Below are 20,261 nucleotides of genomic sequence, written 5' to 3'. Positions count from 1 at the left end.
CGCTGGGTCGGCCTCGGCGGACTCGGGTCGTTTCGCTCCGTCGGAGCGGCTCTCGGGATTGTGAGGGGGTCCTCCTGGCCGCATGTGAGGCTCAGGGGGTGGCCAGGCCCCACCGAGCATGACCGTTGCCACGCCGATGTCCGTAAGGGCTCCGTTTAGCTAATTAGGAGAGCTCATAGGTCTTGAGGAACATCGGCGGGATTTAACTGCACATAATCAAGTTGATGGATGAGTGGGCAGCAGCCCTCTTATTGGGGGTGGGGGGACTGCACTGTGGGTAGCGCCAGTCACCATATTAGGTTGACTGCGCAGGGCGCCATCTTCTGGGAGGGGTCAGCTGATTTCTTGGAGGTAGGGTGCCCCCCAGGCATCAGCCATGACAGTGACTCTGTTATTCGCGTGGCTCACGGCGGGGGCTCTTTGCTCTTCCTGCCTCAGGTTTTCTCGTGTAAATATTATGATAGTGACAGTTTAGTACGTGAACCGTGGGCATTTTGGGGCTCCGTTCCCTTTGCGTGCATCTCTTCCAGCGACGGTGCGACCTCACAGTCTCAGACACCGCTACTGCCCCCCACCCCCGCCCCTTTTGGAAGACAGGCACGAAATCCCCCCAGCCTCCCGGACTCTCTGCCCCACTTCACTGATGTAAACCAGCCTGTGTTTGATGTTCCCTTTCGCTGCTGTGGCATCGTCGCGGTTTAAGTAATAACCGAGATCCTGCCTGCAGATAAGCCTCCTGTCGGACTTTGAAATGCACAGCGCAGAATGGGGGGGGGGACTTTTTGTGTCATATATGCACTCGCTACTGTGAGCTTAAATCTAGATCAAACTTTCAAGGGGATTAAACTAGGCCTCACCTGGAGCTGTTTGAGTCACAGGCAGAGAAGTTGGGTACCACAGGCAGATGGCTGAAGGCGGTGGGTGTTATATAATCTGAGGATGCCCCCCCAACAAGTGGCCTGCTGAGCTGGTGGGAGGGCTGCGTTTTAAAGAAAATAACCCCCCGACTCTAAGTACGGTGTGACGTTTGAACGCTGTCTGCCCCGGTAACGAAAAGGTCCATGGAAACCACACGCGATTCTGACCCGGAGAGAGGCGCCGTGCCTAACGGGCGGTCTGGTGAGATGGTGCCTCCCCCTCCCCACCGTGCCCAGACTGGCGTCGCAGCAACCGTCCCCATGAGAACCGGCTGCTTGGTATGCCGAAAGCCCCGAGACGGCCGTCTCTGCTCTCTAATGAAATCCCATAATGTGTGGAAGGATCATTCCAGGAGTTTATTTCTCACCCCGAGACGCAGTTCTTCATCCCTTTAATAAAGACTCTCCTCCCTTCACCCCATGATTGCCATCCTCTTATTTTTTATTTCTTAAGTTCATTTCCCAGACCTGCCCGCATGTTCCGGAGCCTACATATAGAGGATTCCAGGGCACGTTTACGTGTGATGGGACGCATGAAGATTGGCCCAGAAACTGTGCCTCTGGACGGCAGAGTGCCTGGCGAAAAGGCCACAGGCTAAATGGTGAGGATTCGAACCCACAATCTGCTGAGTCACTCTGACACCCTGGACTCAGTTTCTCTGCTTATGAATATGATGGCTCGGTATCATACGATTATGCTATGTGATCACAAAGCGGATTCGTGTATTAGTCATAGGTTTAGTGTGTTTTGAACCAGTTTAGACTGGTTTAGTCCATTGGTCCCTTTGTACGTGGTGGATGTAGAGTGCATGCTTCATTCATAACCTCACAATGGGTTATGAAGCCTTCATTCCCACATTACTGCATGTACAGTGTTTCAGGGTAATTCAGAATACGTCGATTACATCCGGTGTCTACAAGGAGGCACAAAGATCATAAATCTAGAGGCATATGGGAACTGGGAGGAATGTTCAAAGTAACGATGATAGTCTTCAGATGTAAGGAAGCCTTAGCTGGCCTCAAGGTTAAATATTTGTTTACTTCTGTGGAAAAAAAAAAAGATTCTGTTGTGCTGAACAGGCTCACGGGTGATGCTGCGCTATTAATCTACATGCTTAATATGACAGCATGCTTATGTGGGTTACGTAAGGTCAGACAGGAGTATTTCGTGTTGAAGCCTCATTCTCGTTAACGATTCTATTTTCTGAACAAGGCCTGATTGGTTCGGCAAATGTTTTGGGGACGGGGTTCTGCTCGAGCAAGGCTGTACTGTTCTTAGTGATCCACGGCGCCCCCTTTAGGAGAAGGCTGCCATTTGAAGCACGACGCTGAAGGATGTGATGCGTTTAGTCGCTCGTGTGTCCGCTTCCTTATTCCGCGAACATGTTCGGGATTTCAGATCAGTCCTTCGGTGATCGGAGGAGGCGGCGTGACGATTTACTGCGGGTTCCTGCGCGGCTGTCTGTCACGCACTGCTGTGAACGTGAATCGTATCAGACAGGACGGCACTCCACACCTCGACTTCTTCTTCGAAATCCGCTAAACAGCTGTGACAGAATCGCGAAAGGTCAGACCGCATGGCGTGGCCACACTTTTGTTTATGTACGAGCTGTTCATCTTCCCTCTTCAAGGCACGTGCTCCAGAGGCGGTATGAAGCTGTGTGCCCACCTGCTTGGCTTCAGAGTTACACGAGATGGGAACACGAAGTGGCTGATTGCCCGTGTCCCGGCTCGCGTCCCGGGAGGCCTGTGCTGTGGTGTTTGGGGGCCTTTCTCCATCTCCCTGTTCGCGGAGAGTGGGGTCAGGTGAGGTGGCGGACAAGAAGGCCGCTGAATGTGCTAAGAGGAGCTGAGAGCTGTAGGGTGCAGTTTGAGCACGGTCCACTAGGTGGCGCTTCACTGGGGCATTCTTAAAGCTGTGGAAAAGGAGGTGACTGGCTGAGCAGAGAATTTCCAGAACTTAAAAATAAAATAACCCAGAAAATCACACACACGCTTGGGCAATGTAATTGTTCTAGACTGGGAAACCACTGATTTTCTAGAACCTTTTATCAGGTTGTATCTCACTGCCTGTGTGTTTGTTTTTAGTCTGCTTCTTTTCTGTCTGTCAAAATTCCCAAATTCCAGCTCACTTTTAAAGAGATTCATCTGCCGGCTCTATCGTATGTCCGCTCAGGATCGATGTGGCAGAGTGACGATGGGCTTTGGGCACGATGGGCTGATTCGCACACCATGATGGAGGATGCGCAGGGGTGAACAGGGCCGGCAGGTGAACGTGAACCTCACGACCCTCGAGTAGTGAGGCCAGGAACACGGCGAGGAGCTGCCTTAGAAGATGACATCAATGTGCCTATTTAAAGATCTATGTGGTTATCCTGCCTTTGGGTACTGGAGGATTTTTGTGGCACGTTTGGTCACCAGTTGGTGCTTCCAAATGAGGTCATGCAATGAATGACATCACCTCCGAGGGGGGGGGGCAATGGCAGTGGCGACTCGGTCCTGGGCTTGATCTCCCTCATGGGCAGGAGACTCCATGCATGTTTACCGACAGGCAGCGCATGTGACGCTCTTCATCCTTTCTCTCCTCTGGACATTTCTTCGTTCACCACCCCGCTAAGCCGATCCTGGGCCCCCTCCTGCAGGTAAGGTATCCCCTTTCTTCTTTCTTGACATATTTTACTCCTCTAACGCTTTTATAGAATTTATAGAAGCAGATGTTTGCTAATAGCAGTATTGTTGGCAGTGTTTGGGATTCGAACCAGCAGCCATCTGGATTCAAAGGCACGTGTTTGAGCCGCTGCGCTCCCTGCTCGAGTAACTCTGTGCTGCGATGTTTTGAAGCGGCTTGCCGTCGATAATGAGATTTGTGTTTGCCGCTCGCCATCGACCGCGTTCACAGGCCGCACTCGTGCGATCGATGGCCACGCCCCCCGCCATCGACCGGCCCCCAGTGGGGTTGCCCAGCATCTAGTCTCCTGTTACTGCTGGTCTGTAAAGCGGACCCTTCCGCCCCCAACATACACTGTCTGCCCCCCCCCCCCACCCCATCCATGTGGGGGAGCCTCAAACAATAAACGATGCCCCCCCCCCCCCCCGTCAACAGAACCTTTATCTACCCACCATGCTGCGTCTCACTCCACCTCACTTCCTGCCTGTTACTCGCCGTCGCCCCCTTAAGGCATGAGGCAGTAGCGGGTGGTGGGGCACAGAAGCGTGTTAAATGAGCACAGAAAACGTCGTCTGTTTTTTTTTTTTTTTTTTTTTTTTTTTTTTTTGAGTGCATGCAAGCTTCCTCTGCCCACCCTCCCTTGCCGTTTTTCTCTCTCTTTCTCTCTCCCTCTCTCTCTCTCTCTCTCTCTCTCTCTCTGAGAGTCTCCTGTTTCTCTCCCCTGTTCCGCCACTCACTGCTTCCGCGGATGCGCTGGCGAGAGGAGCGGGAGAGAACGGCGGCGGTGGCAGCAGCGGGAGTGGAGAGGAGGTGCGGCTCGCGCGGGTAACCGGCGGAGGAGCTCGTCCGCATGCTTCTCACCCACATTCTCTCCAGACCCGCCCCTCCTCTCACCCCCCCCCCCCCCCCACGCACGGGCAGGAGCGGCGGCTGGACGGTGTCTCGCTACACTGTGGTGCTTAGTCTTCCTCGTTAGTGCCATTTGGGGGGGGCGGGGGGTAAATCGCGGAGAGCGGCGTGGCTGCAGGGAGTGGGTGTGTGCGTGTGTGGGTGGGCTCATTACTTTATATATTTTAGGACGATTTCTCCACTCAGTACCTGATTCACGGAAGGGGGGGGGGTCTTCTTTTTCTACACTTCTCCACTTTGTACCACTCAAAGTCAGAAGTGGCTGAGGAAGACTGACATCTTAATGCCCCCCCCCCTTTAAGTATTGGGGGTATTTAAAGGGGTAGGAGACGCCAGAAGGGGTTAATCTCTCTGCCTGTTTCTCAACCCACAGGGTCCTCAGCTGAATTGTAGCAGAGTCTTCAGATTCCCACCATTCACTTGTGCCCCCTCCCGGGGGCCGGTGGAGCCAGGGGCCCTCGCCATGGAGCTGAAGGAGAGCTGTGGCAGCGAGGCCAGCGGGGGCAGCCTCCGCTCCTCGACATCTTGGCACCATTTTGCCCAACGGTCCACGCTACACGGGCTCCGCTTTGTCTTCGGCACCCGTGGACCCCACACCGTGCGGCGCCTGCTCTGGGGCGCCGCCCTGCTGGCCTCATTGGGCCTGCTGGCGCTGGAGAGTGCTGAGCGGCTGGCTTACTTCTTCTCGTATCCGCACGTGACACGCGTGGACGCTGCCGTTGCCGGGAGCCTGGTGTTCCCCGCCATCACCGTGTGCAACCTCAACCCCTACCGGTTCACCAAGCTGACGCGCAATGACTTGTACCACGCTGGCGAGCTGCTGGCGCTGCTGGACGTGCACCTGCGCATTCAGGAGCCGCGGCTGGCCGAGCCCGACGTGCTGGACTTCTTATCGGAGAGGGCCAACTTCACGGGTTACAAACCCAAACCCTTCAGCATGCGGGAGTTCGCCGAAAGAGTGGGTCACGACCTGCGGGAGATGATGCTCTACTGCCGCTTCCAAGGCCACGAGTGTGAACCCCAGGACTTCAAAACCGTGAGTGAGCTGCCTGTTTCCTGTCTTCAGCTGTCCAGGTCTTGGGGGGGGGAAGCATCTTGTTTGAAGGCTCCAGCTTTTGGAGAGCTCCAGGCGTGAGGATGATGCATCTGCTCACTGTTTGCTGTGTGCTTTAGGCTCTGGGGTCGTCTCAGCGATTCAGAGCTCTGATTGGCTGACTGGTGACTGCCCGTCCCCTGAAATCCGCTCTCAGTCATCTGTCGGTTGTTTTCCGGTCCTGAGTTCCGATTTACGGTCCTTCTCGGGTTCTTCTTGGAGATGCTCGTATCCACAGACTGTTTCTGGCATCTGTACCTTGCTAGCATCTGCGGGACTTGCTCACCACCTACTCGAGTGTGATCCTGTGCCAGATAACTTCTGCTCGTTTACCCCCCCCCCCCTCCCCTTAGCAGCAGGTGGGTTAATGTGTCCCCGGTGGGGATCTCGGGTGACACAAGGGCAGCTGTCAAATTAATAAGCTCTCCTGGACAATTTGTTGTGGTTTGAGAGGCAGCTTTGTCTTACGGGAAAGTGCATAAAAACAGGTACCGGTGTGTTTTTTGTGTGTTGCTGGTCTTCTGGCTTCATGCTTGATGGGCTCTTCTGATTGGCTCCTCCCCCCGACGCCCCTGGTGCGAGCACATCTGCGTGTTCCCTCGTTTGTCCCCCGGATTCGCTGATGTCCAGATGATGGGCCACTGATGCTGGCCGCTGATCCGTAGCCGTGACCTCTGTGATGCCCCCGGGGGGGGGGGGGAAGTGTTCTAATGTTCGTCTGGAGCACTCACCTTCCTCTGTGTGTTACTGTGGCTATCGCCGTTATCGTTACTTTGCAACCTGAGCCCTGAGCAGTAATCCCCCCCTCGTTGGGGCTTTTGCCGGAGCGGGTCAGGTCTGGGGGGTGTGCAGGTTGGGATATGTGTTGACCTCGGTGCTGCGTGTGGGGCGCTGCCCCCTGCTGGCTCGGAGGACGCACTGACAAGCCTGGTCCCCACAGAAAGACAGAGCATCACTGCGGTCATGTCAGATGCGGAGAGCAGATGTTCGCTCTGTGCTGCAGCTGGGCTGCATTCCCGTGATGATGACGATGATGATGATGATGATGACGATGATTGCAGTAATAAGGGTAATACCCACAACTCTGTCCAGCATAAACAGCTGCAAGATGCATGCATGATGGATGGATGGATGGATGGATGGCCAGATTTTTTTAAGCCGCACCTACCATTGCTCACTTTCACCAGCAGAGGGCGCCACCCTCGAAAAGCAGTGGCAGCAGGATGTACACGATTTCCATGCCTTTGGATTCTTCCTTTCTTAAAATCGACATGAACGTTACATGAACGGTGGCTGGTTTTGTCTGTAGTGAGTGACAGGTGAACTTTATGTGGCCGCAGGGAAATCGCACAAAGGGATTAACATCTTGTCGTAAGGCAACAACCTTTCATCCAAAGCCACATTTTCATGTTTTTCACCTCTTAGTTGAGCCTCGATATTTCAGAGGAGCAATTAATTAAAGTGCCCCCCCCCCCCAGACCGACAACCTTAGGGTCAGTGCGCGTATGTTGTTAACCGCTACAGTATTTTGTGTGGGGTTATAAATTCATTAATCTTTGGCATAAACTGGTGCTGAGGTATCTAATCCTGCTCAGTGCACGTGTTTAACTTCTCTTAACATGTTAATTGAGGTCATACTTTAACCTTAAACCAATTCAGTTCAATTCATTCTCATGTAGCTGCTTTCATAACAGCCCTAGGTACTTGACAAGAGTGTGTGGCAATCAATTACTGTGTCGTTTATGTGAAATCAAAATGGTACGTGAAATGGAACAGGGAAGGAAAGAATGGCAGAAGAGGAGTGGAGGAAAGGAACCAAAGATTCACAAGTAGGGGGGAAAACATCCTTGGGGGGCCAAGGTCAGCTGTGGCCGATGGTCTCCGCCCCCGTGCTCCTCGCTGTCCTGCAGTCCCCACACCGTATCCACACGGTATGTAAGGCATTCTTTTTGCAGTGATAATAATCCGTTTGTGCTGGGATGACGGCCGGCCCAGCGGTTCCGCGTCTCTCTGCACATGTTCCCCAGGAAGTCCTCTGCATTCCCTCCATGTTGCGCTGCTCCTCCCCTTGGTTCCCAAAACCTCGGTACCTAGTCGCCGTAAAGACCATGACGTGATCAAGACCCCCATCGCCAACCTCTCGCTCATGGCTTTTAATTACAAAGTTCATTAAACAAAATTAAAAACCGCCAACATTTATGCTTGTGAATGTATACAATTCAATTTGCGTTAATGTATACGATTAATTTTTATTAACCTAATACTGCATTTTCATAAGATATCTATCCTTCCAGTGACAGTCAAATGACTCATATCTGTTTCCAAAATAATATTTAATTTATTCTTCCTATGAGTTATATATTTAATTCGAATTGATATTCAAAATGTATACAAGCTTAATGCACAGACTAAACCACTTCACCGTGACCGTTTTATAACCCAGCAGAGGAATCCTCCTAGAGTGAACCCCCCCCCCCCAGAATTTACCCCCGGGCCTGCACCACCGTCAGATATCAGATGAAACTGCCATGACAGAGTGGCGTGGGAATTACCCACAATCGAATACGCTGTGGTGCGCGTCAAACAACACGCGCCGCCGTCGCGCTCCTAATCGGTTTGTGCGCGAATGTGTGACGTCGTCGGTGCCTGCCCCCTACAGGTCAGGCGTGGAATAAGATCCGTGGCGGTCAGATTCCCGCGTGGATCGAATGAAAGTGTAAGGAGCCGGTCCTTCTGCACAAAACAACTTGCACAGGCCTGAGTAGCCCGTCACCATGCGCCATGTCCAGAGGGAAATACAGAAAGAGCGTAGTGACAAAGGAAAGAGAGACCGCTCTAATGAAATCCCCTCCACTGCCTGCCCATATAATAACTCTGTGCCTTTGCTAGAATATGGGCTATTGGGCAATTTCTGAATAGAAACATTGTCCTTGGTGTAAAGTGTGTGTGTGTGCGTGCGTGCGTGCGTGCGTGCGTGCGTGCACACGTGTGCGTGCATGCCATTCACACCACCCCCTCCCCCAAATCAGACCCCTGTCTCTTTCCTGATGTTTATCGTTTCCAGCAGCACATACAGTCCCCAGCTGAAAGCTGATTGGCCCTTGAAGTGTCTCTCGATCCCCTGTCACTCAACGATTCAAAGCACATCATTAGCTCGGCCCACTGTATGAATTATGTCTCTTGTGGCCCCCCCACCTTATCTTAGAATCACCTTTCTCCATTTCCCCCACAAAGAACTTCAATCTAATTGAATTAATAGAACAACTCAAAGTTTGTCAACACACACTGTCAGCCTGAAAAACGAAGATAGGTAGACGTGTGTGTCACGTGTGTGTGTGTGTGAGGGTGACATCAGCCATTCAAGTGACACACTGCGGACCGCCGTTGGACAAAAACACTTGTGAGTGCTGCACTTGGGGTGGGGGCGGGCTTTCAGTATTGGACATGAGGGAGGCTTCCAGGGAATCCTCTCAGAATACCGCTGGCAGCTTGGGAATGCCTCTGTCAGGACTGGCGCTCTGTGCCGGAATGAAGAGGTGGGGGCTCACACAATCTGGGAACAGCGGGGCGTCACCCCCCCACCCCACCTCCTGCCTGCTTGCGTGTGCGTTTCCTGCGAGCGTGACACCGCTGATGCAATCAGGCGCCAATTATGGAGCGAGAGCTCGGCGTTTGCTCCCAGGTAACGAGTCGGGGGGGTGCCGTTCACCCGCAGCCTACAGGGAGCGCCAGTTCGACCGCTAACTTCTAAAGCAATGCTTAAAAAAACAAAAGTGAGACATTCACACGTGTTTAGCAGCTGCAATTAAAACTGCATCCTGCAGCTAGCCTGTCTTGCCGTCTTTGCATGTGTGTAATTCGGGGGTGACAAAGTGAGGACTTTACTGAAATCCCACCGACAGGTCGGCAGGGAACACAACCACCGGTGGTACTGGCTGACACCGATGCTGTTCCACTCTCGCGATTACTGTGATCTGGAGTAATCACTCGCTGCTATAACATTTTCCCCCGTTTCCAGGGAAATGACGGCTCCCGGCGTGATGTACCGGAGGACTGTCATTCTGGGCTGGGCTCTCCAAATCGGCAATGCCGGGTGGGGGTTGAGCTGTGATCTACAGCCACCGGGGGCTCCATACTGCATCGCGGATCGTGACTGAAGCGGGCTCGCACTCTGAGGGAGTTGGGGACAGAGGGTGAATCTCAAAACCAAGAGCTCAGACCTTACTTGTAGTCTTGGCAAAACCAGTCTTGCTAACCTGCCTTCCAAGAATGAACTTGGTGTGTGATGAATCATGGGTTTGGTCTTGTTTGCCGAGGATGCAACTGATGTACCCTTGATATTTGGGGCGGACTTAGACCAGCAACCCGGGCTTTTTACCATCCTCTGTACTTGTGTTCTTAGTATTGGAATGGGTCTACGGCGATGGAAGATGACATTAAACAGGCGCACTAGAACACCAGTACAGTGAAGTACACATTTTGAGATTCACACAGAGTTTGGGGTTCCAGACTGACCCGCTGTCCATGTTCCCTTCTGCACCAAGACAACGCACACAGACACACACACACACACACACACACACACACACACACACACACGTAAACGAATATTTGCATTTCTGTTTTTGTCGGGAACTTCCTACTAGCACCTACAAAAGGTTTGGGGGAGGTCTGTGAGTCAGCAGACTAGGACACGGTGCCTATGATCAGTAGGATGCTAGTTCCAACCCCTGGCGCAGCCAAATGACGTCATCATTGGACCCCTAAATTCCAATTACCCCGGAGACTGACTGACTCTGCTTTCTCAGAAATGTGCGCCACTTTGGATAAATGCATCTGCTAAACAAATACAATGTAAATGATGTGATTAATTATTGAGACAGCCCCCCCCACCCCCCCCTTCTGAAATGCATGTGAGTTTTAAAGCTGATGTGGGACGGAGCTGGATGCAGGTGTTTTTGAGAGATGCTCGCTCCACTCAGCCGGACGTGAGTGGCTCAGCACGGACAATGTCCGACACTCCAGCTCCAGACGCTGTTAGGGTCTGGCCCATCTGGGGGCCACGCCGAAATTACACGCCCCATTCCTGGGTGCTGAGTCACTCAGCTGCTTTTGTGCTCACCGTATGGACAAGAATGTGCTAATTGACTTTCATTTGTAAGAAAATGAATAAACATGCGGTAAGCTGGCCCCGGTTGAATCAGCCTGCGTGGTTTAGTGTGTTTGTGGGATTTTGGTGTGTTTAATTATATCTGATGCTTCTGTGGTTGTGTGTGCAGCAGCATGAGCGTGTTTGTCTGCGAGAGCATGCAGGGGTGCGTCTCTCAAATGTCAGCCAAGCAGAGGAGGTTCAGCTCGCCTGGTTATGGGCCCGGCTTAGTGATCCCTGAAGGTCTGGCGCCGTGCACCCAGCCCCCGACCCACACAGGGGCCTCCCGTGCTCTTGCTGGGCCCCAGTTCCTTTAATTGACCTATTAGGGCCCACTGACAAAGGTGTGTCACGGGGGGCTATTCAGGGCCCTCACAAGCTGCACCGAGCCAGCTATAGAATGACTCAACTCCTGTTATACTCTCTATTAATACTAGGCCACCTGGTGTTAAAGTCACCCCCCCCCCCCAGAATGAATATGCATTTGAGAGAAACTGTACCAGCGTGTGTTTGGATGTAATGTGAATGGGCTTTCATCCATGCCCCTGGAATCGCCGTGTCTGACAGGGACGTGCCTGTTACATTGGGCCACATTGTGCTGGGGTGGGTACGTCTAAGTGTACTGTCACTGTGTGCCTTGTAGGTCTGCTCTCTCTATCTCTGTGCCTTATAAATGTACTGTCTTTGTCACTGTGCCCTGTAGGTTTGCTGTCACCATCTATATGCCCTGTAGGTTCACTGTCACTGTGCCCTGTAAGTTTGCTGTCACCATCTATGTGCCCTGAAGGTTCACTGTTGCTGCCTCTGTGTCCCTTAGATCTACGTTCGCTCTCTCTGTGCCCTGCAAGTCCACCTGTAAGTCCACTGTGGCTGTCTCTGTGACCTGTAAGTCCATTGTGGCTGTCTCTGTGACCTGTAAGTCCATTGTGGCTGTCTCTGTGCCCTGTAGATTTGTACATCCTTTCCCTGCTTGTCTATTTATTTGTAGGGCAGTGGTGGCTTGATGGTTAGGGAAGCGTACTCATAATTGAAAGATTGCAGGTTCGAATCCCCGATCAGCAAGGCACCACTGAGGTACCCTGAGCAAGGTACTGCCCCCCCAAGCACTGCTCCCTGGGCGCTGAATTAGCTGCCCCCTGCTGTGTCAGATTGTCACATACGGGTTAAATGCAGGGGACACATTTCATTGTTGTGCACTGTGTGCTGTGGTGTGTCAACAGTGACAACTAATCACTAAATTCTAATTCTATTTATATTCTTCTGCCTTTGATTTCTAAGCTGTGTGGACATGCGCTCCATAGCAGGGGTCCCGTGTGGCCCGATGTTATAGCGGGGGTCCCATCTGGACAGGCATGTTCTATAGTGGGGGTCCAGTGCACGTTCTATAGCGGGGGTCCCATCTGGACAGGCATGTTCTATAGTGGGGGTCCAGTGCACGTTCTATAGCGGGGGTCCCATCTGGACAGGCATGTTCTATAGTGGGGGTCCAGTGCACGTTCTATAGCGGGGGTCCCATCTGGACAGGCATGTTCTATAGTGGGGGTCCAGTGCACGTTCTGTAGCGGGGGTCCAGTGCATGTTCTATAGTGGGGGTCCAGTGCACGTTCTATAGCGGGGGTCCCATCTGGACAGGCATGTTCTATAGTGGGGGTCCAGTGCACGTTCTATAGTGGGGGTCCAGTGCACGTTCTATAGCGGGGGTCCAGTGCACGTTCTATAGTGGGGGTCCAGTGCACGTTCTATAGTGGGGGTCCAGTGCACAGGGAACATGTAGCATTCCAAATTGTGAGGCATCTGTATCTTTCAGGGGAGGGGGACGTTAACTTTGCCAGGTTGCAGTGCAGCTGGTGTTGGCCTCTCTATTCCTGCTTCTTCAATTAGCCACACCCCCCTATCATGGGGGGGGGGGTGTACTTCTTGGTGATGTAGAGCCCCCTGTAGCCATTCATTTCCTCGTTCTTTGTAACATGGGACTAACATGTGACTTACGGGTGACTGTGGTGAGGTTCACTGGCTTACAGAGGTATCCCCTGCAGCCTGCACACCCCAGGCAGTCACATGACCTTGATAAGCGAGTGGATACGCCTCGGGCCACAAACGGCGGTGGCTCGTGTCCAGTGGAGCTCGCGCAGTTGCACAGTTGGGTCGTTACCATCCCATAATAAATCACCCAGCTGAGGTTCTCTCCCTGCAGCTATACTGTGCACTGTTACCACGGTGCTCACGTTGACAATGGCGGACGACAAATGGAAGACCACTGCAGATTTCTTTCTAGGATTTTTTTTAAGATGAGGGGTGTAATTCAGGGGCCAACCTTATCATTAGCCAATGAAGTGTTTAAAATCGGTGAGTGACAGGGGATGGGGCACTCGTAGGCCAATCAGCTTTCAGCAGGGGCAGGGGCCATGCGGCCCGGTTCCTGCATATGCCTCTGGCCGCTATAGAAGCAAGGGCTTGTGGGTAACAGGGAGAACAGGTGTACTGTGACCCGGGTGAAGCGTAAAAATGACTCCTTTGACAGGACAAAACGTGAGGGCTACCAAGAAAAAGAAAGAAAAAAATACGAAATTGACATAGAATAACACCAGACTGTCCCTAGATTACGGATGAGATCCTTTCCCTGAGTCTTTAAGTCGAGTTTGTAGGTAAGTCGGAAAAATAACTCGGTACATAATAATAATACAGTAATAATAAAAGTAACTACATATGGTGCTGTACTGTTCCTCGAGCCGACCAATCGGTGAAGCCGCACAGTGTTTTCACGAGCGTCTCACAGTTAGCGTGTGCGTTCCTCATTACAGACTATTGTATTTAACCAGAATTTTTTATATAATAGGCTTTATGGCCGTCTGTTCATAAGTACGAGCTGTGCGTAAGTACGAGCTGTGCGTAAGTACGAGCTGTCCGTAAGTCGGACGTTAAGCCGGGGGCTGCCTGTTATGTTTCTCATGTGTGTTACATGGAATAGTGATACTTCATTGATCCCTGTTGGGAAATTCTCTTTTCGGCTGCCCCACCTTGCTCTCCCTGAGAGACACGTACAGGTGAGCGTGAGCTTGGGAGTGACAGCACAAGGCCGGCCAGCCTGCAGCAGCCTTGCAGCTGGGGGTCGAGGGTCTCGCTGAAAGGGCCACAGGCACGTGGCAGTCTGCCATGGCCAGGGCGCCTAGCGGTGATCTTCCAATCCCACGCACAGACTGCTAACCCACCACCCCCACCCTGATACATAAATCCCTCACTCGAAGATTTTAAAGACGTGAAATCCGCAAGGCCTGGCTCTCTGGATGTATCCGTACCAGTAAAGCTCCTGTACTGGTTCTGTACCACCACACTTTGCACTCAAGCTGAATCTGGTGCTTCTCTCCCTGGGGAAACTCTATCCAGACAGCCTCAGATATTTTGGTAATTAGTGTGGCAGATAATAAACGTGCTTTCCCAGCTCGAGGAACGTGATAGGCTCATGCAAAGTAATTAGTGTCTGTGTGGTGGGGTGGGGGGTGGGGGGTGGCAGGCAGGCGGGAGGGGATGTATGGTTGCTTCGTCACATACAGTATGTGGCCACAAATCGCTTCATTACCACGTTTACTTTAAAAGAAGAGCACACACTTTGCTTTTAGCTGGGAAACAGGCTCCGCGTCTCTTGCTGTTGTATTAAATGCACAGTCTGAGGAGTGATGTCAGCGACCGGGACAGGAGATTGGCAGACGTGATAGAGGAAATAGTGGCTGCCAGCCTCTGAGGTTGCTGATAATCATGCATCTCTACTCGGAGGAAGTGCTGTGGTCTGACACTGGTCTGTTATTTCTTTGTCTGCCCAGCTGGCCCTAATGTCCCACTCGTGCGGCAGCCTGCGCCCCTATGGCTTGGGACGTGATGCCGTCGCCCTGCCATCCGTGACAGTGCCGTGGTTCCTAAACAGGAATGACAACAAAAACGGAGACTGTCAGCGGGATTGGCGGCCCAGACGTGCTGAGAGAACCTCTTAATTTGGAGTTATCTGCTTGGTGAACAGCTGCTGTGCCCAGATGTACGCATGTTACTATTTACTAATGTTTACTATTTACTACACAACAACGTACGATTACTGAAGCTGTTCTCCCTCCGTGTGGTTAAGATATTAGGCTTGATGGTCAATATATGGTAGTAGGATTTGAAGGATTGCGTAGCGGATTGGCTAATCACTGTCCGACGACATTCCCCAAAGAATTAAATCGCAGGCCAGCCAATCAAAATCTGGTGGCAAGTTCTAAAGGATTAGATATCGGATTGGCCAATCACAGTCCAGCGACATTCCCTAAAGAATTACACAGGCCAGCCAATCAAAATCAGGTGGCAGGATGTGAAGGATAGGATACCAGACTAGCCAATCAGAATCCAGGCCAGAGGGAGCCAATAAGGAGGCAGTACTGCACATGTAAAACCCTCATCATTAGTGGTTTATTCCAGCAGCCAGAAGCCTTCTCACTCCCACTAGCCTCAGGCCCCAGGTTCTGGGGCGTGAAAAAGCAACTAGATTTCATCACACATTTTTTCAGGAAAAGAGCTGGGGTACTGCGGCGGGCGAGAAACAGTCCTGGTCATTATCTTGTCAATGTGGGACGACGTGGAAAGCCTTGTTACCATGGCCACGCGCATCACCGCCCCCCCCTTAGCACAGACGCGTGACTCGACCTGCTGCCGTGGTAATTAGCACCCCCAGCCTGGGAGGATTTCCCCCCCTCTTTGCCCGACATCCTCCCACAGGTGTGTGATGGCAGAGAGAGCAGGATGAGGAGGCCGGAGGCTCCCTGTGTCTACAGTTCGAGCCGGGATGAAGGTTATGAGCCTCGGCTCACCTGATTGGTCACCAGCAGTCTCCACGACAGGCGGAGAAACATTTTGATTTCTGATCCTGCGCAGCGGAGACACCGTCTACACAGGGTGGGAAGGAGAGTCTCAGTCAGAGAGATCTGCTTCACTGTCTGCTTTAGCTCTCGGGAGACTTTCCATTCTTTATTAATTTAATCAATAACTTAATTATTTATCGGTTAATTGTTTCTATCAATTATGTATGCCCCTTTGTATGTTTTTTTCCTGCCTTCTCTCCAGTGGGAGGTTAATTCAGGTTAATTCTCAAACTCGGACGTGTCTGTCTGGTTCTCCTGCCTGCTGTCGGGCCGTCTCCGCTCTGCCGGACTTTGCAGGACTTTGTGGCGATAAGCTAGGCCCAACCACGCAGGGTTCCGTAATGAGGCCCAACCATGCAGGGTTCCGTAATGAGGCCCAACCACGCAGGGTTCCGTAATGACGCCCAACCACGCAAGGTTCCGTAATGACGCCCAACCACGCAGGGTTCCGTAATGAGGCCCAACCACGCAGGGTTCCGTAATGAGGCCCAACCACGCAGGGTTCCGTAATGAGGCCCAACCACGCAGGGTTCCGTAATGAGGCCCAACCACGCAGGGTTCCGTAATGAGGCCCAACCACGCAGGGTTCCGTAATGAGGCCCAACCACGCAGGGTTCCGTAATGACGCCCAACCACGCAAGGTTCCGTAATGACGCCCAACCACGCAGGGTTCCGTAATGAGGCCCAACCACGCAGGGTTCCATAATGACGCCCAACCACGCAGGGTTCCGTAATGAGGCCCAACCACGCAGGGTTCCGTAATGAGGCCCAACCACGCAGGGTTCCGTAATGAGGCCCAACCACGCAGGGTTCCGTAATGAGGCCCAACCACGCAGGGTTCCGTAATGACGCCAAACCACGCAGGGTTCCGTACTGAGGCCCAACCACGCAGGGTTCCGTAATGACGCCCAACCACGCAGGGTTCCGTAATGAGGCCCAACCACGCAGGGTTCCGTAATGAGGCCCAACCACGCAGGGTTCCGTAATGTTGGTAACAAGAATCCCCAATTATCCATGTTTACTGTGGAGTAGTGGTGATTTGCGGGCTGTGAGCATTGTATTTTCATTATTTTCAAATTTTTTGTTTTACTTTTAGGTAGCGTTTTTTGTGATGGGACGTAACTGTACAGAAAACCTTTTTCGGAAGTATTTTGAGTTTTATTTCCCAGTTTAAAACTTTTAACGGACGTCATTCATGTACACTGTATTGATGTAGATATAGATTTTCTTTGAGACCAGACTAAGCTGTTGTATAGTAACTCTTCTTCAGTCCTAATACACATGCTTGTCATGAAACGCAAAGGATGTTACTTTTCTTCTCCTACCCATAATTACATTACATAACATCCCAATGCCTCTTCTTTCCTAAGTAAAGCCCTGTTCCAAATGGAAAGCTACCCACATTTGGGAATTGCCCATCCTGTATCGCCTCTCCCTGTGGAAGGAACCTGCACCAACTGAGATTAAAGATCGATGGTGACACACAGATCGATGGTGACACGCAGATCGATGATGACACGCAGATCGATGGCAACACACAGATCGAGGGCGACACACAGCAGTTCTGCAGTAACTGTTTCCCCACTAATTAGGCCATTTATCTTCGCATAGCATCTGCAATTCAGAGCAACCGAGTAACCAAGTATGGTGGTGGTGGTGGTGGTGGGTGGTGGGGGGGGGGGGGGGTGCTCCTCTTCCAATGTAATTCCTGCAATACATATGATTGGTGTCTGAAAACAGGCACAGAGAGTGATATTCTGCATTTTGCAGAGCCCATGTTTCTGACAGATGTCCTGTAAGGGCTGAATGAATGAATGACAAAGATAGAAAAAGAGAAAGTAAAAGATAGAGGATAAAGGAGAGAGAAAGGCACAGGTTTTCTAGTCTCCTTTACAGAGAAGCACTGCTTCACCATCCCTTCTCCCCGTGCCCCCTAACCCGTACCCCTGTCCTCTCCCCCCCTCATCAGTACACATCCTGCCGATTAGACTTTGACCCACGTCACGTCCAGGCGAGCATTCATGAGCCCAGAATCCCGACCCCAGCCTGACCGGCGCTTAGTCCACACACCGGGGGATCTCCAACGCCTACTTCCGAAGTGTAAAAAAAAAAAGCCAATTGGTTAGCTAGCTGTAATCTCCTAGAATGTCAGAAGTCGGGCGACTCCGGTCGAGACGAGGTGGGTGTGGATGTCCTACAGCTCGTTCCTGAGCTGAGACATATGCCAGGGTGTATCGGGGTCAGGGCAGAGCTGATAGGTCCAATCACGTGTTAACGATGTCCGTTTCGCATAGTGCCCGTGCTTTGGGAAAGGTCTGGTGGGGTTATCAGTAAGGCAGCTGGCTGGTCCTGTTTCCTGGGAGTGAAATCGCTGTTGTACCCTTAAAGGATGTAATACTCGCTGTTGTACCCTTAAAGGATGTATTACTCGCTGTTGTACCCTTAAAGGATGTATTTCTCGCTGATTTGGTGCAGCCGGAATGAAGTGAAAGGATAGACGGGTCTTTGGAGAGAAGCATCCATCACACAGCTGCGTCGGACCGGTTTCACCGCCGTCAGAAAGCAGCGGCGGCACTCGGGCGGCGCTCAGCAGTGACATCACTTTTCGCACAGCCAGTATGAGAAATGCTGACCAGCGAGTGTCTGAGTGCGGCGCATCTGTCGGTTTCCCGCTGGCGCGAAGACGTGAGCGCTGCGTGAAGCGGCCTTGCTTTTCGTCTCGTCTGATCGCGGTCAGTCCCGTGAGGATGGCCCAAAGCAATAACACCCCCCGCCCTTACCGACTGCCAGCCCCAGACAGAGAATCGTGAAGTTATTCCAAGCTCTGACTAGGTTTGGGGTGCTGCTGCTGCTTCAGAACACATATGGAATATTAAGGGGGCATGCAGAGGTGGTCCTGGAGCGTCCATCTGAGATATTAAGGTCCTGAAAAATGGAGGCAGTGTTGCAAATCATCCCGCAGGGTATCTCCGGGCCGACGCGTGTGCTGAGACGGCTGACACAATGTGCTCACGCACCCGTACCGAGCGTGACCTTTCAACGGTCACGAGTGTGACCACGGCGCCCCCTGCAGCTCATCCATGCATTATCCTGTTCGGCCGGCTGGCCTCACCCTCTCAGATACCGCCGCGGAAAACAGACCCGTCTTGACGGACCCCTAGAGTTCAAAAACGTTCAGAAACGGACCATTGGTGAACAAGAAAACGCTAGCAATTTTTTGTTCCCCGTCTTTAACCCACATTTGGTGAATGAGGTGATTTAATTGACGCAGGAAATTTCAAAAACCTAATAACTAATCACCAGCTGCATGACTTTCATATTCATATGGACTTCATAAGCTTATCTGCGCAAACCCCAAAGCCCGTGTGTGACCTACATTTCGTTGTCTCACCTTTTATTTATGTCTTGTTCATTTATTATTTTATATTTCTGTTTCTGCTTCTGTTTTACTTTTGTCTGTTTATTGTTTTCCTTAAATCTTCGTACGGATTGTCTGTTTAATTGTACACGTGAGGCCACCACCTACACAAAAACAAACTGCTTGTCTGCACTCGGAGATTAAGTTGGATTCTGATTCTGGAAACAGGGAAATGCAGGGCGGCTTCCTACACTGAGTACATCAGTGGGTCTCTGTGACCTGCTCTTATCCAAGTCAATGAAGGTGTGTTCGTCTGAGGAGAAGCGGGGTGTGTATGTGAAGGGGAGAGCGCCGGTGGCGAGACTGAAGGACTGTTACGGAAAGTGATTTCATAAGTTTAATACCCCAGCGTACGTCAGCGTGAGTGGTCCGTGTATAATAGCCACTTTTTCTTTCTAGAATGTTCTGTGACCTTTTTTTTTTTCTTCAAATTCCTGGTGTTGAGCATTCCTGCAGATGCCTCTGTCTGACATCCATCTCATCGCGCTTTTAAATCCTTTATTAAAAAACAGCCAGCCGCTCGCATTTATTCACAGTCGGTGTCAAGGTCACTGCCACGGGCCCCTCTGGAAAAGTCCGACGGCCAGCCAGCTGAAACGGCAGCCCCTGAATGGCCGCTTCCAGGGTAATGGTCGAGGAGTCGGTGCTTGAGAGCACGCCAAATGATTTCATAGGTTTAGGGTTAAAAGGACGAGATATTGCTTTTTCCCGCCTCAGCTTGGCCGACTCTGACTCTTGGCTTCTACGGGGGGGGGGGGGGTTCTGCTGGAGAATATCGATTCTCTCCCTGAGCCAGAGATAATACATGCTGAAGGAAGGAGATCTTCCACCTCGCTGGCCCGGGTGTGGTCCCGTCGCCTTTACCCATCATTCCCGCAGCCCACCCAGGTGCAGAGCCACTCCAGGCTGCCAGACTCTCCCCACAGAATGGTACGACCCATTTTTTTAAATTCCTTTCCTCATCTCAGTTTAATGTTGCTTAAGTACATGTTTGAAGCAGTTTCACATGAACTCTGTGATGCTGCAATCAATAAGTACCAGATTCCAAAGCACACTGCAAGGTTAACAGAAAAAAGCACTTTAGCTATAAAAACACCATTTAACACTCAAAGTGAACGAACATCAAATTCTGGAAATCTGCAGTAAGGGAGTATGTGTAAATCACTCCCAGCAAAAGTATTTGTATTCTCGAAATCACCTTTTGTTTGATATAAATGATAT

General features: G+C 51.6%; 1 protein-coding gene across 3 annotated transcripts in view; it reads left to right on the top strand.

Annotated features, from left to right (window-relative positions):
• The first annotated feature begins 3,441 nt into the window (after positions 1-3,441).
• The window catches only part of asic2 (acid-sensing (proton-gated) ion channel 2), a 217,803-nt gene continuing 200,983 nt past the window's right edge, over positions 3,442-20,261 (top strand). The window contains exons 1-2 of one of the 3 annotated variants that reach the window (XM_049003176.1): positions 3,442-3,559; positions 4,868-5,530. In XM_049003176.1, the coding sequence (XP_048859133.1) occupies positions 4,958-5,530 (573 nt within the window). In that variant the 5' untranslated portion in view covers positions 3,442-3,559; positions 4,868-4,957. Of the gene's footprint in view, positions 3,560-4,255; positions 4,411-4,867; positions 5,531-20,261 lie in introns of those variants that run through there. The other 2 variants (XM_049003174.1, XM_049003175.1) reach the window with 2 other exon arrangements.

Source organism: Brienomyrus brachyistius, unplaced genomic scaffold (genome assembly GCF_023856365.1).
Source record: "Brienomyrus brachyistius isolate T26 unplaced genomic scaffold, BBRACH_0.4 scaffold75, whole genome shotgun sequence".
NCBI classification, from domain to species: domain Eukaryota; kingdom Metazoa; phylum Chordata; class Actinopteri; order Osteoglossiformes; family Mormyridae; genus Brienomyrus; species Brienomyrus brachyistius.
This window is presented reverse-complemented; position numbering and strand designations above follow the sequence as displayed.